This window comes from Seriola lalandi, unplaced genomic scaffold, assembly GCF_002814215.2.
Source record: "Seriola lalandi dorsalis isolate HSWRI2012SDOR001 ecotype SW California unplaced genomic scaffold, Sedor1 jcf7180002054630, whole genome shotgun sequence".
NCBI classification, from domain to species: Eukaryota; Metazoa; Chordata; class Actinopteri; order Carangiformes; family Carangidae; genus Seriola; species Seriola lalandi.
This window is the reverse complement of record NW_019525183.1, coordinates 665,817-692,118: the sequence shown is the minus strand read 5'-3', so window position 1 is coordinate 692,118 and position 26,302 is coordinate 665,817. Positions and strand designations below refer to the sequence as shown.

Genomic DNA, 26,302 nt, shown 5'->3' with positions numbered 1-26,302 from the left:
GGACGGTTGTCATGCACACTGCCGCCGCTTGCGCCACTCAAAGCCAGGTGCACCTGAATGATGGACGGAACTATTTTAGAAACCGGGAGGGGTGGGCGGGGGCTTAATTTATCCTGAAGAGTAGCATAACTTTCTTAAAGAGGCACGAGGTAACTATTTTAAACACAAAAAGGAACTATTTTAGGCTCAATTAGGAAATAAGAAGAACTTAATTGCTATTTTACAATTTAAATAACACACACACACATACATATATATATAGTATATCAGATCACACCTACATATCAGACACACAAAACGACCACACACAGGTTCATAATGACCATAAAGAGATACAAGGAGACGCAAAATAAAAAATTTACCAGATCTAGCTACTAAATCATTTCCATTTGCAGTTAAAAACTACTAAAATGTCATACATACTAAATTCAATCATGGATCCAAAAATACACACAGATTTCAATCATTACACCCAACACTACGCAATATAGCCAATATAAATAATTCTATATATATATACAAACGTGTACTTATTACTAGTATGTGTCTATATTACAGAACAATCCTTTGGCTGAGGTCCAGGACAGCTCACCTGAACCAGTCCTGAAATAATAAAAATACCAGTAAGTTGGCATGATATTGGGCCCCCCCTGCAGAGGTCAGTTTTATGAAGCCATCTTGAATTATGCGTCATGTTTTTTCCCCATCTCTACAACCTTGAATTCTGCTAGTTCAGAAAGTAGGCAAATAAATAGGTCATGCATGTTTTGAGGGGACTGTGAAAGCCTCTGCAAAATCTTACTCTTTCATTAGATGTGTAGTCCATGGTTGATTTTAAGGTAAGTTTTCTTTCCTCTACCTGCACAGTTTTTCTTGTGCCACTGGCTGACATACAAAATATAATAATATAATAATTCACTCCCATGCTTAACGATTGCCAAAGCTTTCTTCAAAGGCTTTTTTACTCCCCAGACATACTGTTGTTTCATGCGGCCAAAGCACTTCCAACAAGCTTTTGGTTTATATCTGAACATTGTGTTCAAGCCATTTATTTTCTTTAGTGTTGAGATCACAGGTAAAGTTTCCATTTGATGACATTTCTGTGTGCAGATTGTGAAACAGACTTCATCTGCATCCTCTCTCTTTTTGTTCATTTTGGAGAATTATGTTGCTTCTTTGACTAAAATATACAAAATTGTTTGCAACATTTTGAAAAAGTACTGGAAATTAGAGGTAAATTAGAAGTATTTTAGTAGATAATGTTAATTATGCAGCTTGTGCAGCTTGTTCTTCCTCTCAGGAATATCTTTTCTCCCTTTGTCCAGCAGATGTCAGCATTATCAAAATAAAGGCAACAAGGGGAGAAAAAAAAAAAGCATCACAGCTAGTTTTTGGAGCCACTGGTGTGTGCAGAGCAGAGTGAGGTGTGTTTTCACTGCTTGGGCACTAGAGGGTGATATTGTACCACAAATACCTGAAATGACACAGAAAAGCAGCAGATTTCTACCTTCAACATCCAGCCACATCAGAGGATGCTACTGATGACCAGACAGGTTTAATCTCCATAACATTTTACACATGTAGCCTTTACTTGACGTGTTCATGTTAATTTCATCTTGCTTGGGGTTGAAACTTTAACCTTTATTGTGTAGGAATGCAGGATAGTCACTGATTTAGATGACATCATTTAACCATAATTGATGGCCCTTCCAATTATGTCATTAAGGCATCATGATGTTTGCATCAGACTCATTTCCACACAACCTCAGAGATGTGGAAAGTTCTTTCTTTCTTTCTTTAAAAGTTAAAAAAATCAATAACACCACTTGATGTGTTGGTGGTTCAGAAAATTGTGTCCATGCCGTGCAGAAGAACAGATACAGGCACGTTTTACATCTGTCTTGTGAAGTTTTACTGCTTACAGGAGCAATGTGTTGCTATGGCTTTTCTTCTTTCGACCCTTCAAGTGGACAAAAATAACCAAAGGACACGCCGCTCCTGATACATCTCCACTACTTAGTCAGACATCTAAGTCGATGAGTGGTCCGTGCTTTTTCTGCAAGGTACCGGAGTGTCTCAACGCTCACCTGTCTGATAAAGCAGTTATATCGACTGCCTCAAAATATCTTAGTCACTATGCTTTAGATAGCCATGTCTTCCTTCATGTAGTCTGTTAAACCTGTATACCCAGAGGAATAGTCCACATATAAACCCACTTTGTTTCCTGACACTGCACGATTCCCTTTAGACAGCCTCATGGATGAAAACATCCTGCTCCACTGGCACGGATACGGAAAGCAAACAGACATTTTGTTTGTAGCTCATACAGAGGACAAATTTCAGTGTAACAGCTCTCCGTATGTGTCTGAGCACTTTTGTGTCGCCCATCAAACAAATGAGAAAGACCCACTTTGTTTCATGGACTTATGTCTTCACATGTTCAGACACACTTTGATCAAACAAGTGAATGTGGTGGATTAACTGAGTTTAAAGTGGGAGGATTAAGCTGTTTTGCTCTGGTTTTGACTGGTCAGTGTTGTAGGAGGTTAACTTCAAGCCAAAGTTTCTGTCAACTGTACAAAACAAACCAGAATAAATGGGTGGAAAATAATATTTCCAAATAGTTTTTTGACTAAGTAGTTACGTGTTATGGCTCAGTGTTATGTTTAGGTATGAGGCCTATGGTTGGAATTATGAATTAGGTTAGAAAGCACATCCCCAAAAGATCCAGGGGTAAAATTTGAAAGTGAAGATTAGATTTTGTTGCCCTGAGTTTGACCTGTCAGGCAGATGGTTATGGTTGGGAACAGTTACAGCTGTTAGGATATTACAATTTTTTTTTATGAGATGACTGAAAAAGTCTACTTGGAATTAAAAGGAATTACAAGAAAATAAAAAAACTGTACATAACAGCTTTTTAAATATAAAACTTTACACTTCAAAAACTGTAAATAATAAAATAAGGTGCTAAGTAAGTGTGCAAGTAGACAATGAATGAACCCATTTTCATGAACACGAGTGCATCTTCTATATTCTGTGTAATATTTATGGACTTTTGCTCCAGTTTTTTTTTTTTTTTTTTCTTCCAGTTGCTAAAATTCCAATGAAAAAATAAATAAATAAACACGGAGCATACAGAGTACACGACGGTCGTCTATTTTGGTGTCCCAGTGGTTTTACCAGCAGATTAAATTCTCAGACAGCAGAGTAGTGCTGCTCATCGGACTATGAACAATAAACACTAGAGTGCAGCCTGTTCAGAGCAATGATGTGAGAAGTCAGTGGTTTAAAACATTTGGCAGTGGTTGGGTCGACACTGGTCTATTATTAAAAATGTGAGGTCATCCAATCACATGGAATAAAACAGATATTAAAACATTAAAGTCAATTGCCTGCACTCATTAAAACAATTTGTCCAATTTCTGTACGTTTCTATTCAAGTCTATCCCAGCATGCAATGTGTCAAGTACAACCGAGACACACATGCACATGAGTTACAGATGTTGTGTATTAAATAGTGTTTTAATCATGCAAGAATGTGGCAGTGAGGTGTGGCTTTTTCCACTTCAGGGCTGTTATTGCAGTGATCAGGCTCAGCACACTGCACAACCACCTGTCCAGTGTTAATGGGAAACACAAACAGGATTATAGCCTCGATCACGGGAAGCAGGATTTCCAAGAAGTGAGCCTCGCGGTGCTTTTTAGCTCACGGAAGCATTAATCCCCCAGACAGCAACAGATCTGATAGAAACTTTGGAAATCTATCAATACAACATCTGCATCAACCTCCTAAAAACATCTGTAAAACAGCATATATGTCCATTTAGGCTGTGTGAGTGCCTATGAGGGTTATGGGGCCAAGAGGAGCTAAGTGGAGTCCATATGGGAGCTTATCCTCAGCTACACCATGTGTCCATTTACAGTATAGTGACAAAGGAACAGTAGGGTCCAAATGGGTCCAAATGCCCTTCCCTTTTTCAGGTGCTTCTATTGCTTCTATTATTCAGCAGCCACAATCTCTTGACCTGAAATATAGAAACTTAATTGCCATGCTATACAGAGACCTGAAGGTCTTTACGACTTACCTGCCAGCTGTCTGCTCTCAAGTCCTGTCAATTATTAAAGACAAGAAGCAGGCTGATGGAGTGAAGTCACTAAAAGAGGAGCACCTTGTCTTCCTGCTTGTGCATCAGTCCGAACCACTTAAATGAGAAAAAAAAATCCACCTTAAATTGGTTAAAAAAAGCTTTCAGCAATGAACTCTTCACTTTTTTTTTTTTTTTTTACATTTTGTTGTGTAGTGTTGGGATTTGGATAGTTGGCTAAACTGAATTATTTCCAGAAGACAAATGAGCTTAAATAAAGAAATAAAGATCAGAAAGAAGTGGAAGAAAATATTACCTCAGCTACTGTAGGTGCTGATTAATCAATAAGTCGATTGGCAGATTATTCAGCTACGTGTTTCATAATTGGTTTATCATTTGGACACTTTCTCAAGCAAAATGCTGAAAATTCAGACTCCAGCCTCTCAACTCTGAATATTTTCAATTTTTTTTCCCACAAATCTTTAACATCCTGTTGTAAAGTTCTATCATAGGTAAGGTAGGTTTTAAAAAATAAAAAAATCACTATATCCTCTCTCTGTTAAAAATCATGGTTAAGCTTTTTGCATGGATAATCAAAATATTGGCACCAAAATTGATTTATTCATCTTGATTTTTTTTTTTACAGTGTGCATTATACAAAAATATAGAGTACCAAAAGTTCACAGTGTCCAAAAGGCAGTGTTTAGTCATATTCACACCGATCATAATCAGCAGAAGTGTTTTTGGGAGCAAAACAAATTTCCATTTAGGGATCAATCAACAAATTGTGAGGATTTGCTGATATCAGATTTCACAACAAAGGCAAAACACAAACGTCTAAAAATGAGTGTTTCCATTGTCTTGGCCAAATACAAACAAACATATCTGTACAGTTTACACAAACATGTTTTGTATATTCATGTATCAGTGCATGCTGTTATTTGTACGCAAGCACCGAAACTTAAACACACACATTATCAGGGCTGTTTGTCTCATGCTACATAACACTGCAAATGTTGACACCTGAATTCATTTCGTGGTATTTACAATTCAGAAGCAAGATACTGTATGCAAGATACATTTCACAGCACAGATGAACTTAAATATCAACAATGTCGTCATGGAGAGAAGAAGAAAACTCAGATGGTGAATATTTGAACATGTTTTAAAGGTTTAACATTATTTAAAGCACCTATGTGTATATTTGTCTGTGACTTTAGTCAGATATTATCCTGGTGGTTTACAGTTTTGTTTGTAGAATAATGAGAAATCCCAGAAAATGTCAAGATTCATGAATGTAGGGGGCGGGGTGAGTGTATATTTTTCATCTTACCAGCAGAAGTGGCTAAAATCTTTAAACACTACATATTGTGTCTTTCATAGCCTTATGATTTGTTTATTTTTTCAGCAGTACAACTTGTGAAAATGTTTTATTTTACATGTCTGTAATGTCAGAGTGATTCTTTTAATAATTTCAGCGACGCTTCCTGCAAACATCGGTACTTATTACAGGGAAAACAGAGACAGCTCAATCGCTAAACTTCCAGTTGATTAATTCCAATTAAATTTCCAGTCTTACGTCGGTGTACAGCGAGTCAGCTGAACGTGTTTACAGGCATGCATATTCACCATGTATGAATAACAACATATATAGAGAATAATGTTTCCAATAATAAAGGACACATGAATATCTTCTTGGTTTTAAATGGAGCAACACTATCAATGACGCTCCTGTTTCCCCCTGCAATCCGTACGAATGTATACAGTTTTTTTTTCCAGGAAACTTCTTGGAAATGATGCGTTTGTATATCACAGGGATCATGTAACACACAATCCACAGTTTGTTGAAATAAGCGGCAGAAAAGTGAGAAACATTTTTATATAAGTGTCTGATAAATGTCACACTTCATCCAGGAGGTGAGTGTCTGATCTCAAACCTCACATGCTTGAAAATTCACATACAGACAAACAACCATGCACACTCACATTCACATCTATGGACAATTTAGAATATCCACTTCATAGAAATTGTATGATTTTGGATTGTGGGAGGAAAATCATGCAAGGTCAAGGAATGTGTTTTTTTTCTCCAAATGTTCTCACTATTAGTTGTATTCAGAAGAATAAGAGAAAAAATAGTTATAGTCCATGAAAATCGCTTTTGCCTTGCCTTACATCAAACCAGTGTTTAGCATGTTTTATCAAAACAAATTTCAAAGTTATAACTTAATTAAAATTCTGCAGAACATTGTCTACATACAAGTCTTGTACTTGTACTAGCCAGTGTTTTCCACTCAGTTCAGTACACCATGAAAAAACAAGATATAAAGACTTGAAACCTGCTTGAGCAAGTTAATCCATCACAGTTATACATATTGTTGTGTTACTTTTGCCAAAGTTTTACCTTTTACCTTTTTGTTGAAAAGCCTGTGGCTGATTTATGATGTGTTCATGCGCTTGTGAGGGGCTCTGAAATGTACAGGTATAGCTGTATTTTATTTGGTGAGTTGTTGAGCAATAACCTTAATGCATTACAATCCAGAAAACAGGAGTGGGTGACAAAAATCAAAAAATGCCCCTTATATAGTAGAAAATCAATCTTTTTTTTTTTTTTTTCAGGAGATAGATACAACACCCCTAAAACAATTCATCTAATCTACTGACAGAAAAGTCAGCAGACTGCAGTGATGTACAGTACATAGTGAGGCTGGTCAAAGACGTCCTCTTCAGTGTTTTCTGCTGTGGACGCTGCTAAACATTAAAATTAAAGCAAATAAGCCAGAAATCTGCAAGTCTCTGTTCATTTGTTCCCTCCATTCACACGCAGTGAAGAATGATGTCGGGATGTTTTGTAGAACAGATAGTTTGTCTGTTTTTTTTTTGTTTTGTTTTTTTACAGATATCAGTCTTTACTGAGGCAACCGACACTTAGCAAGTGTCCAAGCTGCCTATATAGTCCATATACAGTATTACTAAGTCCTCTGAGCTCACCTGCCAAAAATGCATAAAATACATAACCAGCAGATGAGTCTCTTCTCAGTCCAGTGGAAATCCAGGTACGTACAGTGTCTGAAGTTTAGCTGAAGCCCTGGACCTCGGGGTCCTACCCTGCTTTCACACTGCCCTGAGCACAAGTGGAGCACCTCAGGGTGGGTGAAGTGAGAGGAGGTTTCAGTTGTAAGTGGGTGTTTGAGAGCATGGTTCCTCCTTGAGGAGGGGAGGGCGGCAGTAGGTTGGTAAATGTGCAAAGCCCTTCAAGAAATAGGATATTTTGGGTGATATGCTTATTTGCTTTGTTCCAGGGAGTGAAAAGAAAACATAAGCATCGATATCAATCTCATGTCTGTGCGTTAAGTACAGAGTTGCATTCAGGACGTAGCTGGCTATTTAGCTTTGCACGTAGACTGGAAGCAGGGGGAAACCTGGCTCTGTCCACACTGCCACTTTTGCCACTTTTTAAAAAACACTTTTAAAACCCGTACCTCATTTGTTTAATCCATTAAAAATGAGATGCAACTTGTTAGTTAGTAGCATTAGAGGTGTTGGTATGTGTGTGTTTTTGAATTCAGGCTAGCTGTTTCCCCTCTCTTCCAGTGTTTATGCTATGCTAAGCTAAGCTAACCATCTCCTGGCTCCAATGTGATATTTAACGGGCAAAATGAGAGTTGTATCTGCTAATCTAACATTCAGAAATAAAGTGTATTTCCCAAAATGTCAAACTATTCCTTTCATTTATTAATTACTTGTCCACTGTACCATGCTCTGAACCATCTCATACTGTCCTCTGCACACATGCAGCAACTTAAAAACTGCACATAATGCAGTGGTACGTGCCTCTCACACCTAAATACAATGGGATTTCACTGTGGTTGTCACAGAATTTAAAGATTGAAACTACTCTGTATTGAAGAAATAATGAGGAATACACAGATCAAAACAACTTACTGGAACATTAGAACATGATTTTGGTGTTTAAGACTTTCTCGACCAACAGGACAATCTATCATAATCTTGGTTGTATTTGTTTTGAATGAGGAAACCCTTCAGGTTGGTGTTTGTGGTAGTGTTAGAGCCTTGCCTCCTCTCAGCTGTGCATGTAGGTCCTGCAGGGAGAGTCTGGATGGAAGTCGTACTTGCTCAGGCTGGGAGGATAGTAGGTGGTGGTGAACATATTGCTGGAGGGCAGAGGGGAGGAGAAGTGGTTGCACGTCTCGTCGTTCACGTGGAGATTGTTCTTGTTTAGCGTCTACAGTGTAGAGACAAGATTTTTGTTGTCAGATAAAGGCACAAAGAGCAGCAATTAACAACTTTTCTCCCCCTTATTTTTTCTTGTCTCTCTACAGAGTCAAGATCAACCGACTGCACCACTGCTAAGACCTCATAAAACCAGCCTACCTTAAACTCCATGGGGATGTACTTCTCATTCTTTGGCGCGGTGTTGCCCTGCTTGTTGTAGGTGAGGTGGTTGGGTGTACTGGGGTGGATGACTGCTGACTCCGCCGACGGCCGGTTCAGGTGGTGGCAGTAGGTGTAGGCCAGCGCCGACAGTAACGCTGCAGCAAAGAAACTAGCTAGGCCCACCGCTACCAACTGGAACAAGGTGAAGGCTGGAAGCAGAGGGGTGGGAGCAGAGGGCAAAAAAACGGCGTCAACTTGCAGAAATAATAACTCTAACTCAGACTACACAATGAAAAGAAAACAAATAGCACATTCGATTTTGTGGAAGTGGAAATTGAATGGACTTATGGTAATTATAGGAGGGTGTAATTATTAAGATTCATCCTCTAGGGACCATGAATATCTAGAGGTTTTCAGAGATATCAAGTCGAGGGACAAGTGGCAGGAAACAAGGACTTCAAACTGAAAATTGATGTTACCTGGCTGCAATGAAACGTTAACAAAGGACCAATAATGGTTCCACACTTAAGCCTGTCCCACGCCACATGGGGCCAAAGCCACAAACAAAAGTCAATATGCTACCAACTGTGTGGTGCACAGGCGAAAAAAAAAAAAAAAAAAAAGCCAATAACTTTGTAACCTTGGGACAATAACTAGGTGTTGCAGCATGTTCAGAGACTGCAATCAAACCGAGGTGACATTGACTTGCTTCGGATGCAACAGGAGAGAGGGAATTATAGTAATAGGTAAACACATACAGGAGATGAAATGGAAAGATGTCACTTGCTTTGACTTACATCCACAGCTGTGTTCCTCCTGTCCAGGTAGAATGACTGGAGAAAGACAAACAGAAAATATCAACTGCAGCTCAAATATCTCTTAATTTCTACAGACACAGAGTGAAGTCAGCATTACATTGCGTCTGATTAAACGTTTTAATCATCCTCATAAGACCATGTGTTTACCTGGCACCTCATGGGGCTGGCATGGCCTGGACTGGGTGAGGTTGCCCTGGCAGGGACTGGCCTCAGCCTCCTGTTCCTCGCCACAGCGTCGAGTGCGATGCTGCAGACCCTCGTCATCACAATCCCCCCACTCCGTCCACCCACCCCAACCTGATGACCAAAAGAAAAGAGCAGAGAGAAATAATGAAAGCTTGAGAGTCAGAGAGAGAACCTGAAACAAAGGCCAATAGCTGGGTTTCTTTCCAGGTAGGTGTTGCTTTAAATGAATCTCTTAACGCTATAATGCTTTTCTAAAATCTACATATACATAAAAAAAAAATGCTCAAATATCTCTTGGCTGAGGTAGAAAGGTTTGCATATTGATAAAAATAAGATGCCCTAAATGTTGACTGAAACAGATTTGTTCAATAAACGATGTTTTGGGATCTGCTTCTGTGTCCTTATCTTCTTGGTACATATCCTGCAGTGCAGACATAGCATCGGCATATCACTGCCAACCTATATTAAACACCTCCACTTCAAAAGAAAGCCCTAAAAAGATATTTATTTAGAAATTAATTGGATTATGTAACAAGACCTGGCCCACATGTGCTGGTTAGGAGATGACTCAGGAACAGCAGTAGGAATTCTGCATATTGGCTAACCCTAAAAAGACTGCAAGAGGTAGCTGTCTTGTCCTTCTCCTTACTGTGCATTCACACAGTCAGAAACAAAGTCAAACGGCCACTGACAGGAAGCCAGTGACCAGAGAAACTGTGTGGACGGCTAACAAGAAATGTTGGCCGCAGTGCAGTGGTCATCATCACTCAACAGCCAGAGTTCAGCCTCCTTGTGTTTCCTGCTGGGGTTATTTGTTTACTGAACAAAAGTGTAAAATGGATGAGAAGTTGATTACACCAATTTGCTTCCCATGTCTCTACTTACAAATGAATGGAGGTATACAACGGTTGCATCCATCCATCTTTGGATCAGTTGTAAAAATGTGAGGCTAGTTTATTAATGTTTTTTTTTTTTTATTTCTGACTTTGAGCCAATGCATGCTGGGATAAGCTCCAACAACCATGTTGTTTGCCTTCTGAACACAAATATTGATTCACCACTTGCTGTGTGGGTGAGATTTCCCATCAGCATCCATATAAACACCATTATTTAATCTAGGGTGACAGGGGGAATCTATGGAGAATATTTATGGTGTAATGATTATGATAAATGACAATAAGCTCTGTATAGCACTTTCCAAGCCAAAGTTACAAAGTCCTTAAACCTGGAAAAATGTCTAAAACAAAAAAAATGGTTGTCAAAATATGCAAAGTATTGTAATCCATAACAAATGATTAGTTGATGTGATAGAAGAAGATAAAAAATGACCAGATTTACATGGAGGAGAAAATTTCCTCAACAGGTTCTTAACATGAACATTCTGTGTCATCATTTTACTCACTGTGTGAATCTCTGATCTGATCAATGACTCCGAGAAAACTGCAAAGCCATTATGTGTGCACTCATTACATTACATTATTCATTTTACTCAAAAATCAGAAATCCCACAGAAGAACACAGTAGCTTTAAGGTTACTATAGCAGCTCTATGCTAACAGCTCTATCCATGTGGGGTGGGGGCGCTCCTTTTTTGTTTCAGCCACATTTTGTGTTTCACAGAAAAAACCTTCTGCAGTGCGACTTTACATATGCTTTCATACCTTCACAAGCGTGTGTGTTGCAGAGGGCCTCTTCGGTGTGCAGGCCTATACAGATGTCTCCTCCATTGGCAGGGGGTGGGTTGCTACACGTCCGAGTCCGCTGGTAGTGTCCGCCCCCACAGCTGGACGAGCACTGGGACCAGGAGGACCAGCAAGACCAGGCCCCACTCACTGGTACACACACATACAATAAACTTTATCTATACAATTTAAATTTTCTGCTTTTGCATCTAAACTGCCGAAACTTTGCAGTTACCTGGACAGGGTTGAGTGTTGCAGTCCTGATACTCCACAGGGGATCCTACGCAGGCGTTTGGGTTGGTCCTGCCCTCCGCCGTCGAGCAGCTACGTTTCCGGGTTCGGAAGCCTCTGGAACACTGCTGTGAACAGCTGGACCACGTTTCCCAGGATGCCCAGCGAGCACCTTGGGGCTGGGTCAGAGTTCGGCCACTAGTCTTCACCAAGTCTTCAACCAGGGCTGGAAAACACATTTTATTTGCTTTATTGAAAACTAAAATCACCATATATGAAGGAATGATTTTTTTCAGTCCTTCACATGATAAGAGAGAGAAAAGTGAAACAACTTTCACTCATCATCATTTGACACAACCTGCTAAATGAGTGAATGCTCAGAAAATCAAAGCTTTGAATTCTTTTTGAGATCAAATAAGAATCGCAGAACTTTATCTCTTTATTGCCAAACTCAGCAGACAGACAACTTGTCATGAAACATTAATTAGTGACGTGCAATGTGGGTCAGGTTGAAAAATGAACTGGTTTTCCCTGAACACCCACACACACACACATAAGCAGCCATAATCACAAATTATTTACATATGAATCAGGAGTAGTTCCTGAGGCTTCTAAATGAGGCCAGCACAAATATTTAATTCTGTTCTTTTTTTCTCTATTTGCAAGAGGATGAGAGCAGACACACAAAATGACATCTTCAGATCATCAGTTATTTTGGACTAAATATCCAAAATGATTTCATATCCAAATCCCATTTTTATGGTGTATGAAATAATCCAGAGTCCATGAAGAGGAACACCTGCATGTCCCTGAGGAGTGAAGGAAGTGGACATCTGCTTCCCCATAATGGTTCAATGATGTTTAATCAATCTGCTGATTGATATCCACAGACAGGAAACCAGCTGTGTTTATTATGGCAACCTGGGAGTTATGCCACCAAACAGCACTGTTTAAAAACCCAGACAGATGCAGTTTTATAGAGTTGGACCAGGCTTTGCTTTGCTCTCAACCTGTTTAATCCAAGTTAAGCAGCTGCACAAAAACAAAGACTCACAACATCAAACCTAAAAAGTTTCCCTCAGTGACACGGCCCCCGGGATACACCTGCATTCTAACGGGTAACCACTGCACCAGCTGTGCCTCAAAACGTGGCTGCATTTGTGATTTGCAGAGTGAGAAGGGAGAGAGTTGCTGATGTTAGTTGTTCCCCGCTAATTGTCTTTACTTACAGTCGGTCTGACAGGCTCCAGACCCGTCATTGGGACAGAACCGGGTCTCCATCTTCTTCTTGCCCAGCTGGAGCTGCTGGGGGTCGGGTAGCAGCGCCCGGCAGGTGTACCTGAATCTCTGCTCTTGTCGTGACCCATCATGACTGACATTGACTGGCATCCAGGGAGTCCAGGGGGTGTTGCGGCGTACTTCAGGGCAAGCCTCCAGGTTACAGACCTTATACTCCTGGAAGACACAATGGATGAAGCCTATAACCATTAATGCTAAAAAAAAAAACTGTAAACCCATTTCTGTGTCACAGATTGAAGCTTGTTTGCTTTATCTCCCAAAGCCATACATCCCGTGTTTCCAGTAATTCACTCTTAACATCTTGCAGAGACACATTGCTACCCTAATAGATTCTGCTAAACAACGCTCATATTGCAGTTTTTCCTGGAGGGAGTTAATTATGCATCTAATTACTGTGCTGAATGGGACTATTTAAACAAGGCTGCATCTAGCTGTAGACATAAAATGATGCTTCACAGTTATTTCTTACGGAGCATATTAATCATGGTGTAAGAAATATAACATTAAAAATCTTCCATTTTACATATGCTGGCCTGCATCCACAGCTTAAACCCCAGGTCTCACTGATGGGTGTTAACACTGAAGCTCATATAAGACAGTATAGTGTAAGGCTAACAGAATGTGCCTGACACCAAACAGCTACAGTCTTTTTGCCATGCTAGCAAAGTGTCAGTTCATTTTTTTTGTGTTTTGATTCTTTTCAAGTTTGATGTGGTTTTATTTTATGGGTATTTATTTACTATGCTCTGCAAGTTTGGGGTAGATATTCATATTCCTCACAGAATTAACCCGTTCTCATTAAGAGATTTGCTCCGCTCTGGCTCCATCATCAGGTCTAATTGGAAACTTTGTGGACTGTGGACTGTAAATTTGTTATTTTTTAATATCCAAGCACTGCAATACCGTGGCACATCCAGGACAAGTGTTTCCGTTCTCACAGGTTCTGGTCCTGGAGTGGACCCCACCTCCACATTCAGCACTGCAGTGAGCCCAGGGGCTCCACGCTGTCCACAACACTGGCAGGGGACAAGGCTTTTTCTCATTGCACAGCCTGGAAACACAAAGACCTCACTTAGACTTGGTGTCAATAAAGACTCTTTATCTGGATTAACAGTAGTGAATGAATGATAAAGTCTACCTGGTTTTATTTATTGGCTGTGAAGCTTCAATGTTTCAGGAATACTTCAAATCTCAAACATCTGGCTGAAACAATGGTGACATTTGTGCCCAGACAGACAAGGTTTCTACTGATGTCATTTCTATCCAAAGTGGTGACGTTTTAAATCTTAACAATGCCTTGCAGTAATGATGACAGTGGTGATGATTACATCTTCACGTTCCTCCTCACCTCTCCTCTCGACCCTGGCCGACACAAATTCGACCGCCGTGGCGAGGCGAGGGGTTGTTGCAGGACCGCTGCCTCACTTCAAATCCGATGCCACAAGTGCTGCTGCACTGGCCCCATGAGGACCAGGGAGTCCAGCCGCCGTTCCTGAGGAGCAGGATGCGAGAGAGGAAATGTAAATACTGTTACATGTAACTCAGGAATCACAAGAGCTCCGCTTTCATCAACCTTGTTTCCAGTTAGGCCCACCGCTACCAAACGTTAGCAACTACCTCGCAAAGGTAGCAACAGCTGAAGATGATGAGCCAAATATTTCACAATGACAACTTCACAACTAGCTTCATTGCCTTCGACCTATTCATTAGTCCATTATCCACTCTCTCCTTTAATGAGGTGATATTAGGTTGTATTAATATACCAGATTTTCAGATTTAATAAACTAGATTTCCCTGGTAATTGATCTCTGAAGTACTGAAGATTACTCCTTGATTTGAGATTATGAATATCTGCATAAACAGATGTACCTAGAACAGTTTGCCACCTGGATGGTGGGGCCCTTGCATTCGACGCCACCACAGCGGGCCGCCGGTCCGTCACATGAGCGGGAGCGACACGCACAGCTGCTGATGGAGCCCTCGCCGTCATCGTGGTTACAGGGCTGCCACGGTGCCCAAGGTCCAAAACCACCATCCTGCGTTAGGTTCCTCATCTCCAGAAAGGATTTGAGGTGAACATGAAAAGTTAGATTTAATCTCAGGTAAATGAAAGAAGAATCAATGGATGGATGATAGTTTTTAGACATTTTTTACAAATTAACTTCCCATTACCAGCTAAGCATTTTTAAATACATTTAGAGTACGGACCCTTGCACAGGAGTAAGTGTGTGTCTTACTGGGCACTCTGTGATGTTTTGGGTCCACTGGTTCATGTTGGAGCTCTCCTCGATGGTGGTGCAGCGCTTCTGTTTGTGATCCCAGCCACAGTAGGGGTCCCGAGCTTCCATGCAGTAACTAATATGAGATCAAACAGTCAGTCAGTAATTGTTTAAGTTGCAGAATTTTCCAGATTCCCTGCGACACAGTCGTGTTTGCGATGAAATGCTGATTCAAAATGATGTCAAAAACTCCAGTAGTCTGCACATTTCGACAGTCTCCAATCAGCAGGATTGTCTAGTAAAGTATTTTCTCTCTATCAAAGAACTTCTGTTGTGTTTTAAGTAGCAGGACTGAGAGAGGGGCTAATATTGAAAAACTACTGTACATCATACAGTGTTTTGTAAGGTTGTCAGGATATTCTATTAGTGCATTCACTGTGAACAAATTCATTAACAGCCTACTTATTTAATGTCTGCTCTGAAGCTTGCCAAAATATGGACTGACAGTCCAAAAGTAGTTTCTTCACAGGGAAAATAAAATGGGCTCTTAACATAATCATCTTTGTCAGCGTTTGCTTTGGGTCTTTCAGACTTGGACACCCACGTGTGTTTGTGTCTTTAATGGCAGAGAGTTCATAAATCTTTTTTATTTTTAAGTTGAGTTAGTAGATTTGCACACTCACCGACACCAGCAGAAAATCCATAGACTGAGCAGGCTCACAGATCTTAAGTGTAACTTTTACTAAAAGATTGTGGGTTTGCATATGCTTTATACTTGAATTATATATTACATCTTATTCATACTGTTATATCTCCCTTGTTTTGTTCATCCTCCGTCAAAGCTGCGCTCTTTCTTTTTTGTTAAATTACTACAATAAACGTCTATACATCTGATAAAAGGACTGTACCGTTCGGAGGGATAGCTGGAGCATCGCTCTAATGGGATCTTCACCAATCTGTCATCAAGTCCCACAAACAAGGACCTGTCACTTTGGAGGATTTGCAGGCTCTTGATTGGCCCGATTTGCCCTTCAGGGAGGATCCTGAGCTCCTCCAGGTAGCAGCCATGGAGGCTTTTATTGGTTGTGGAGAGAGCCTTCAGGATGGTGCCATATTCTGTCAAGATGGAGTAGGAGAAAAGTTCTGTAAATCAGAAATGTAATTGATTATTTTATTTTTGGTCAGCCCCAGCTCTGTCCCTGTCACCCACCGGTGCCGATGTACATGACATGGTAGAGGGTGTCTCGGCCTTGCACGATGTCCACCACCAGTTTGGAGAAGCGCAGGTTGTCCTGGGTGAGCAGAGGGTTGATGGTCACCGGCTGGACCACGTCGTTCATCAGGAAGAGTCGCTGGGCGTCCTGGAGGCTGCGCTCCGTCAGGTTCCCCCCGGGTCCTCCCTCCTCCAGCGTGCCACACTGAAGATCGAAGAGGGAAGGCTCAGTGTGAAGTGTTCAGGATGTAGGTTGTTCAACAAAACACCCAAGTAGCTAATTTTACTGATTAGTTTGCCCTCAACCTAAGAAGATGAACTAAAAACAGACCTTTGTGATGCTGGTCATACACAGGTGTAACTAAGAACATTAATTCATACATTTCAATAGACAAGTCTGAGTCATCTGCTTGCCATTTTTAGCTGCAGGTTTGTATTACTGACAGTGTAAGTATATGCTAAATAAATGCAAATCAAAAATAACTAAACTATTGCATATGAAATGAGGAAATGCTTATATAATTTACAATGGCCCTACAGCTCAGCTTGGATAGGACTTTGTATATGTGTTGGAAACCTGCCAAGCACTTATTCCTGGAGGTTTATATGATGGTAATGAGCTTGAATTTTTATGCTATACTTCATGAGTTATCTCTGGACTTGCACAGAGATGAAATGCATGTCAGTCTTTTGAAACCACCTTTATAAGTTTTGGAGGGAAGGCTGTGAAATTGTGGAGGGACAGAGTTTCATATCTATCAACACTGTGAGAGAAAAACAGCGATGTGGATTGGAATCGTTTTTTGTCTGTGTAAATATGAATTACCTGAAAATTGGGTATGGGGTTTGGGGTGGAGAGCCAGGCGGTGCGGGGGTTCTCCTGGTAGCGGAAAGGTCCGTTGAACGCCTGGGTGATGGAGCTCAGATTGAAGGCGCAGACAGCTGAAGCTGATATGCTGTTCCTGAAGGAGGGGAGGATGTAATCATGGTCAGATTGCCGCAATTCAGTGTGAAAGGAAACAAGGAAGAAAACCTGAGGAAACATGGCAAGTTTTTTTTTTTTTTTGCAATACTCAGTGACAAGTTAACTGACAAAAAAAAATCCAGTGATATGCCTCTATAATGATGTTATTAATGCACATCACTCACACATTAGTGGTGAAGATGCCATAGATCAGGTCCTGCTCCGGTAAGTAAAAGGTGCTCTGCAGCTCGTTGTAGTAAAAGGGGATTTCTCCTGAGCGGGAGCAGTTGAGTCGGGCCTTCATGAACGTGGTCCAGGTGTCCTCCAACAGGAAACGACCGCCCATATCGTTCTTACAGACCCGGGCCACGCGAGAGAACACCATCTTCCCACAGTCGTTTTCTACCGCAGTTTCTCTCAAGAAGAAGTAGGCAAATCGACCAATCTCATAAACAGACACAAAATGAGGCTCTGGAGGACACATGAGGGGAAGAAAAAGTGGAAGATGTGATTTTCACAAACACACACACAGGTCAATACAGGGCTGAAGAAAACAGGACAAATCTGTGTGGTGCTCTGTTCACCATTCAGCCACTTGGAGTTGTACTGGGCACTGCGTAGTGGCGGCATGTTCCCCAGGCTCCGGTAGATGACTGGGTCACGCCCTGAGAAGTCGATCACTGTAGCAGCGTACAACTCGCCCTTCTCTGTTACCATGGCGGTGGAGTTGTGGCGTGGGTCATAGGGACATCGGGCAACACCATTCACTGTGTCCAACACCTGACTGATGTTACCAATCTGATGGAAAGACAGACAAAGGTTGTGAACAGAGCTGAAGTCATTTCAGGGAAAAGAGTGTCACTTCACTTAACACTTGTTTGAGGTTCTGTGGTGATGGAGTTTGTAAATTCTTGGTTTTAAGTTTGCTTTATTTTATCACTTATGCTGATGGTTGGATGATGCTGGCAGCTTGCATCATGACCGCTGCTGATAAGCTGTTGTACCAACCTGCCTAGTTATACAGACGGGGGTGAAAGCATTGGTCCCACATGTGAAGAGCGTCCGCCCACTGATCAACAAAACCCGGATGTAGTTTTGACATTCCTCCTGCAGACAAATACACCACACCATATTGTTCCTTTTTCATGAGAAAGCACTAACCTTCTATTGTTAATCCATTACAATGCATTTGGAACAGAGTGAACAAAGACTCTACCTCAGATTTGCCCTTGCTCTGACATGAGCGCCTTGTATCTTCATCAGGAGCCCATTCTGTCGCCTGAAGAAAGAAATACAAACATATTTTACTTTTAGGAATATGGACGACAAAGCCAGACAAAAAATTATAAGAACTTTAAATGATTTAAAATATTATATCTTTAAGTAATGATTGAACTCTTTATTTATTTTTAACATTATTTCTGAAAACATTTATTTTAATGAATATTTTATGTCTGAATATTATCTATTATATCTTTTTATTGTGTTTATATTTATTATTTATTTCTGTTAATTTTAATGCCGTGAAAGAAGCATTAAATGAACTCATATGATAAACATTTTTATCTCAGTCTATCATAAGCACTTTTGGTTAATGTTACCTCTATGAGGGAGGCGTTTCCCAAACTCAGTCTGAAGATGAAGTTTCTGAAAAATAAATATTTCACGTTGGAGGTGGAGCAGCAGAAGCACACCGACTGTAGTGGGTTTGTTAGATGGTTATGACTCTGAATCTTATGTGTACATTGCACTGTGTTGACTTTAGGTGCAGTTAGTTTTTACCTTGCTCCCACGATGAGCTGGTTTCTGCTCAGGTCCAGGGCCAGCTGGGAGAAATCCTTCACTCCTGGACGGGAGAACTCTGACACCCACGGCCTTAACGCTGTATGGAGAATGAAGGGTGGCAGGGAGGAAAGGGTTGACGGTTGCAGGAAAGGTTAAATAGATGGAGGAGGGGTGGAAAGGCGAGACAAAAAGGTACATTATGAGAGATGAACAATGAAGGGGAGAAAAAGGAGAGGAAAAAAGATTAATGAGAGGAGAGACCAACGGCAGGAGAATAAGAAGAGGAAAAAGAAGTGGGAGGAGCAGGATGATGAACGGGAACAGGAAGACAAGGTCCAAATCAGAAAGATGAAAATGAAGGGGGAGGAGAAGAATTAGAAAAGAAATGAGTTATACATTCTTTGCGTGGGAATCCCTCTTCAACAAATGGTAAGTCTTGAGTCCAAGGCTTCAACATGTCTTGGTATCTCACATTGCAGAGGCTAAAGATGATCTAACTAAACATTTATGGACAACATTTTTGACTGTTCTCTTGTTAAATAATTTACTTAATTAAAATTTGAGCCAAGGTCTGAAGCGTTTTGTTTCCCTGAAAACATTTTTTTTAGTCAGCTTCTACAAAAACATACAATTTTCTGCTATTTCTGTCATTTGTGTTTTCTAGCTTTTCTTTACAGTGGGCAGAGCTTTGTTCAGAAAAGAGGATGTCACACACATTGATGCGCCACAGTTTGACAGTATTTAAATATGTGATGACAGCTGTCTGTCAAATCTGATCAAATCACACCCACACAGTCCTGATGACGCAGATTAGCTGAGTTGTAAACTTGATAAATAACACCTTCAGCTCTGATTGTTGCTTCTGTACTCATGAGTCTTACAGAGAATATTCTAGTGTCCAACTCAAGGCCCACTTGAAAATTTAAAATATGTTGGTGGCACACATCCAACCCCAAAAGAATACGGAGCCAAAATAATGCGTTCTCAGAGCACTTCTTATTTGGATGGTAATGAACATTCAGGACCAAATTGAAAGCAGGATAAACATGTAGGAGGCTCATTCTTCCTTTTTTTTGTTTCCATTGTTGGAAAGTTGCCCTCATTGGCTTTTCACTGTGAAAATAAACAATGAAAACAGTTTTAATGTTTTTAAAGATCATTTTGTTTTAAAACATTTAAAAACATTATATATTTTTTTATAATTAAATTTTTTTTGTACAAATTATACTGTTTTGCAAATGATTTGTCGGCCCACTTGCAATACCTTTGCAGCCCAGAGGTTGCTAACCACTGTTCTACATAAAAACATGATGTTGACTATCTGACTATTTGACTCTCTGGTGGCAAAAATTTCATGAAACCGAGACACTTGAAAACGCTTGAAACTATCAACAACAAAAAAAGAACAATTTTGGATATAAAGTTGGAGTTGGATAGTGATATTTGATTAGTAACAGTTCCTCCTACTTAATGAGAACCATCAGACTGTGGTTAAAACCATCACAATTTTAAGAGGACAACTTTTGTATGTATGAAAAATCTATTATAAAAAGGGAGCAAACACACAATGTTTTCAGTTTTGCTCCCCTATCTTTGTCCTATTTTGGTATGTTTTACTTGATTCCGTCCCTGTACTTTTATTTGCCTTAAGTTAATTACGCTGTTGAAATAATCCAGTCTTTTCTTCTACCTTGTGAAGCACTTGTGACTTTGTTTTCATTGTTGTCATTATAGATTAAATTAAAACATATTGATTTAAAGCCTGTACCCAGGCAGGATGACAGCTGAACAAAACTGAACATCAAACAAGCCACTTTGGCATTTTTATATGCGCTCTGGGCAGAGTGAACAAACCACATAAAGTGCAACAAATTAATCCTTTCAACAATCTTTCAGAGCCTCACCAAAATTAATGCTGGGTCCTCTGATTTGAGGGTCGGCTTGTGGGGCAAATGTATCCAAAACAAAAACAGACCAGTTTGCCAGACGAGCACTTTGAGCTGAATGGAAACTGACATCCAGTCAAAATAATATTATCAAAGGCCCTTTCACAGGCGTTAGACAGCTGAAGAAGAACATTTAATGAGGCCAGGCTGCAGAAATAACTTTCAAAACATGTGCATGTGTTAATTTAATTTAAACCTGTATGTCTGTTATGTCTGATAAAATGTACAGATGCTCAAATAACTTTAAGTGCAAGTTCTTGATACACAAGGTAAACATGTAATTAATGCCACATGAGCTTTTAGCACTGCCAGACTTTAATTATCTCTATATTAAAACCAAGCCTCATTTGTTGAGATGCTCAGTCTTTATTAATCTCAAATAAAATGTGAAGCAACATTATGAAATATTATGAGCAAACAGTGTGTTATTACAAAACTGAACCATCACTCATCTGGCCTCAGGTCCACTTTGAAAAACAACGCATCATAAACACAAACCATCACTATCGCAACAATAGGGACCTATTAAATCCAAATTGTGTTTGTGCATTTGCCGGTGCACATAACGACCGGTGGCAATGCAGACAAACACAGACTGTCCAGGTAAGCACTCATATCTCAGCAGGGGAAGTGACTCTCTCTCCAGCAGCAGCTTTGTCCTAATGCGTCGCTCTCTGACCGCTCCAAGGTTAACTTAACCGGAATTAGCAAAGTCTATCAAACATGAAAACAGACGGAGGGAAACTAAAGGTGGACTGTTCGGTGAAACATTCCAGGAGTCCGCTTGTGCTGCTTTCATACAGATGTGCATAAGACACTGGTGTACTGATGGTGTGTGGTTTTCATATGCCCTATGTTTCTCTGTGATATTTTGTCTTTAACTTCCTGTCTGTGGGAATGTGTTGCATTATTTAAGTTGACATGTGCTGCCTGTGATCACCTTGTGCCTGCAGTTAACAGTCATGATGACTGTTCAGTATTAGTACTGTGTATTTCTAATGTGTGTACCATATGATATCATGACAGATAGTATTTGGGGGAGACTATTTCAAAGGTGCGCTGATACAATATTTCATCAGTCAAAACGCAGATTGAATTAAATATACAATGCAGGATTTTGATATGGACTTATTTAACTTTACTTAAGATCATACACGTCCTGTTGTGTTTTGTGAAAAATGTGAATGATGTTAATAATTTAACACGCATCATCACACTGATAAGTAAAGCATCAGTGCTTTTGAAAGGTTTCATCATAGAAGCATCCAGCTCCTTATCACAACACAACGCAGGCTAGATGAAGATAGTTCACTTTGCACCAAGGATCGTCTTTATAATTTGATGTATGCGATGGATGTAGGGGCGTCGTCGTGTAAGTGCATACTCAGCTAAGTGAACCTCTCTGGACAGAGACATTTGACTTGTGTTCACTAAAGCCCATCGATGGAAGGATGAATGAATGGATGGATGGGTGGCTATGAAACTTGACGATGCACTCACCTTGGTAGGAGACAACAGGATGTTCCTTTCTACTGCAGTCTGCAGGTTTGATGTGAGGCTGCTGCGACAGACAAACAGACGAACAGATGACCAGTACAAGGCCACAGGGGGAGAGGGCCCACGCCCCCCACCCTGACGTAAGCATAGTTACAACCACATCCAGTCTTCTATCAGGTCCTCGGGAAACACCTGTTGAAACAGAGGAGACAACCGTCACTTTAAGCATCAGTGAGAATCAAACACCAATGATTTCAATTTCCCCCCAGAAAGATCAAGAAATACTAATATCTAAAACCCCCTCTGTCCGCCTGTCCAGCTGCCCCTGTCCCTTTGCCGCCTCTGTCTGTCGGCTCTGGGTGTCCTGCCCCTCAGTGTCAGCAGGACTCGGTCACGGCTTATCCACCTCAAAAGACCAGAGCCGCCAATCTTTCTAACGCCGACTCTCAAGCCGAGGGTGCCATCAAGGGAGCTCTTCATGACTGAGGAGACCCATTCACAGACGAGACTGGGCCCAGAGCCAAACAGGGGGTGTGAACTTTGAACTGAGAGCCACATGAAGGGTCTTTGTGTCAACATCAAAATCCATTTATGTACATCAAATCTGCTCAAAGATGACTATCTGACGATGATGACCACATGCACAGGATTATAGCAAAGGCCCATTCAGGAAATTAGCTGCGTTAGTTGCATCAGAAAGCATTTACATTTACTGCGCAGTAACTTAAGACTTTGATATCAGCCATGCCTGTTTTTTATTCATGTAAAGATAAATAATTAACCTAATCTACTTGCTATAACAAGCTGTGCTACATGGATTCAAAGTGCCAGTATCTGAGTGTGTTTTTAATGCTGCTGGTTGTGATCGGCTGAACCGAAACAGGAGGAAATCAACGTTTAATCATGTTTGCCTATCTATGCCTTTGTTTCAGCATAGTGGAATTTCACCTTGAATTCTTATTGTTTCCTTCAGTACTGTGTTTTCAATGACAAGCACATCGCACCTGAAAATCTCCTTTCAAAAAGAGGAAGATCAGAATATGCTTGGAAACAGCTTCACCTGTTTTGTTCTGCTCCTTCACCTGCTTCCATTTCATTCAGCTCTATCTCTATTTTACGGGAGAGCGATCTGAGGAGTTCATTTCAGTGATGGCAAATAACTCCAACTGTCAGGTCAGCAGGTAAAACACAGCTGACAAATGTTGCTCTTTTTCTCGCCACTGTGGTGTCTGCAAACATATGGACATCCAGGTGCCAGATGGCAACTTCACTGCTACAGCGGTTTACATTTTACAGTTGGACATGAGTGCACTTATTTCTAGCATGAGATACACACAGTAGGGGATGAACCCAGCCTTGTCTTTTGTTTTCTTTTTTTCTCATTGTAATTGTGTCCTTAACAAAGTTGTATATTTCAAAAGACTCACATTTTAAAACCCTAGAGAGAAGATCTTAACAGCAGGAAGTGGGAAACATGCACACTTTTGATTATAAAGCTTTTTGAGTTGAGAGATAAACTTGAAGCAGTTAAACTGTCAGCTGACGTCCTTGGAGAAAAGCTCTTTGGTGCACACTTTCGGTTTATAAATTTGTCAGGCTTGAGGGATAAAGTAGTTTAAAATGACATAATCGTTAAGTTATTCTACACTACCGTTCAGCGGATTTGTTATTCTTTCATCGTAGCTCCCACTGTCTTTTGCTTGCATCTGCTGTGTGCTCTGGAGAATGGAAATGGTGAATGTCTGTCTACTGCTCCCCAGGAGGACTGAATGTGTGTGGAGGCAGAGGTTTTCCAACCTGCTGGGTTCGACATTGCTGCTTAATGAAGCGACAGGAACAGAGCCTCCACCGCTGGCCTCACTTTTGTTATGTGGCCATGCTCTTCTCACCGTGCAAAGGCCGGCCAGTGAGAGGCCTAATGTTCTGGGATTTGTCTGTTCAGTACAATGAGGGGGAGTAGCAGCAGATGTCAGTCAGATTCTTCAGGGGCAGTAGGAAATTCTCAGATTCAGATTCTCACCCTGTGATCAACTACATGCTTAGTTTAACAAGTCCTTGTATCTAAATGGCAACGTAGATTGTTTTACCACCATTTTGGTTCAGGTTTGGTTAAGCTGCAAAACAAACAGCACCCGAATGTGTAAAAGTGACTTCAAGACACACTGTATGCCCAACCATCCGCCCCGTCCCTCCCCCTGAGAGGTTTCGCTGTGCTTAAACGAAATCACGGTCGTCACCTTCGCTTCTGAGAGAGAACATTCATTAGTAGTGTCACAATGAGAGGTGAAGGCAGCAAAATGTAAATGTAGGTTGTTTTAAGCAATTAAACAAACAGCCAACGCTTTCATTTCTCTGGTGAGGAACCTCAAAAGCTTGTGTGGGTTGTTTTGCTTTTTGGCAAATTAAAAGTGTCTGAGAGGCACGTCTTCTCCGTGCCTGTAGTAGGGCTGCAGCCAATAATTGTTTTAATTACTGATGAATCCATTGATTATTCTTAGCCATGCTCGAGGCAGGGTTCAATGGAGGACAATGTCAGTTGATCGGTCGGTCCACCACTTTACTCCAGACTGAAATATTTCAACAAATACTAATCTAGCGCCACCAGCAGGTCAAAAATATCAATATGTCCAAATACCTGCAAACTGATGAGTTGCTGATATGGTTGTCGACCCTCAGTCACGTTTTTGATTCAGATTGTTTAATCTATAGACGTAAAAAATATCCTGAAAAAATATCCAATGTTGTTTTGTCTGAACAAAAGCAGCAGAGCTTCACATTCAAGAATTTTGAACAAGCAAATGTTTTGTGTTTCTGCGTAATAAATGACTTCAACAATTACTTGATTTGGGAAATTGCTGCTGATTCATTTTCTGTTGATTGACTACTCAATTAATGTTACCCAATATAAAGTTGAGCAAGTTTTCAGTGCTTCTAAATGTGGCTCAAATGATGAGATCACGAGTCCTCGGTGAGTGTTGTGTTCATCAGAATCAGCCAAAACACTTTCTGCTGCCAAAAGTAAACAGGGTGTGACACGTAAAATATTTAAGATTTAGGTAAAAACAGCCTTGACTGAAATGTAGGAAGTATAACATTCAAGCCTAATAGTGTTTTCCTGAAGGCGTGAGCGTGTCAGAACATTCATTCATTCGTATAGCTGCCTGTGTCGGAAAAACACCATAAAGCCTTAACAACCTGTGAAGAGATTAGAAATACAGAGTCTCCGATTCATGTGACCTGTATGTGTTTGGACTGTGGGAGGAAAACCACAGGAACAGGGAGTGAACATGTGACCTCCACACACAGAGAGGAACACTGCCAAGATTTTAACCTCTGAGCCACCGAGCATAAAGTTTAAGATACAATTTCAAACTATGACAGGTGTGTACATCACAGCTGTGTTTGCCTTGTGTTTCCTCTCTGGATCGATCTACCTAACTTGCAGTGTGTGTCTTCCTGCGATTCCTTTGTGTGAATGAAAGCTCACTCAAACATTACCTTTCACCTCACTCAGAGAAACACAGATGCTAATGCGTCTGCTAAAAGCTTAGCACTGTCAGACACAGAGAAACAAACTGCTGTTTGCTCCACTCTAAAAAAACAGCTGTTGTGAAAGTAAAACTTTCATTTTGTAATAGCAGTTTAAAAAGAACAGATTCATTACATTTTGTCTCTTTGCTCTTAATCTTTTTCAAAATGTCAGGAGCTTTACTGAAGGATGTGAGCACCATGCTTCTCTTCCTCTCACAATACTTGAATGAGTAACAGGATATCTAATTAATTAGGATGTCTTCTTGCATGCAATCACAAACCCATAATAGTAGTTAGAATTGCTTTAGAAGTGTTTGCATAAATACCACATCACACTGCAGCCTGATGAGACAGGGCTGAATTAAATATATCTACGTGTTGAATGCTAAGATAAGAGAGCAGATAATCAGAGGAGGGGGGGAACATGAGGAATATGTGTGCCTGCCTGT

General features: G+C 40.6%; 1 protein-coding gene across 1 annotated transcript in view; it reads right to left on the bottom strand.

Moving 5' to 3' along the window:
• Window positions 1–4,686: 4,686 nt before the first annotated feature.
• LOC111665356 (semaphorin-5B-like) overlaps window positions 4,687–26,302 on the bottom strand; it is a 33,171-nt gene continuing 11,555 nt past the window's right edge. The window contains exons 3-23 of the mRNA XM_023420337.1: window positions 22,326–22,514; window positions 18,877–18,976; window positions 18,696–18,741; window positions 18,311–18,373; window positions 18,103–18,201; window positions 17,679–17,892; window positions 17,280–17,565; window positions 16,957–17,092; window positions 16,128–16,335; window positions 15,826–16,033; window positions 14,936–15,053; window positions 14,568–14,752; window positions 14,047–14,190; window positions 13,602–13,749; window positions 12,629–12,854; window positions 11,404–11,625; window positions 11,148–11,318; window positions 9,449–9,598; window positions 9,281–9,316; window positions 8,481–8,692; window positions 4,687–8,331 (exon numbers count right to left, since the gene is read on the bottom strand). Of these exons, the coding sequence (XP_023276105.1) occupies window positions 8,170–8,331; window positions 8,481–8,692; window positions 9,281–9,316; window positions 9,449–9,598; window positions 11,148–11,318; window positions 11,404–11,625; window positions 12,629–12,854; window positions 13,602–13,749; window positions 14,047–14,190; window positions 14,568–14,752; window positions 14,936–15,053; window positions 15,826–16,033; window positions 16,128–16,335; window positions 16,957–17,092; window positions 17,280–17,565; window positions 17,679–17,892; window positions 18,103–18,201; window positions 18,311–18,373; window positions 18,696–18,741; window positions 18,877–18,976; window positions 22,326–22,470 (3,279 nt within the window). The 5' untranslated portion in view covers window positions 22,471–22,514 and the 3' untranslated portion in view covers window positions 4,687–8,169. The remainder of the gene's footprint in view (window positions 8,332–8,480; window positions 8,693–9,280; window positions 9,317–9,448; window positions 9,599–11,147; window positions 11,319–11,403; window positions 11,626–12,628; window positions 12,855–13,601; window positions 13,750–14,046; window positions 14,191–14,567; window positions 14,753–14,935; window positions 15,054–15,825; window positions 16,034–16,127; window positions 16,336–16,956; window positions 17,093–17,279; window positions 17,566–17,678; window positions 17,893–18,102; window positions 18,202–18,310; window positions 18,374–18,695; window positions 18,742–18,876; window positions 18,977–22,325; window positions 22,515–26,302) is intronic.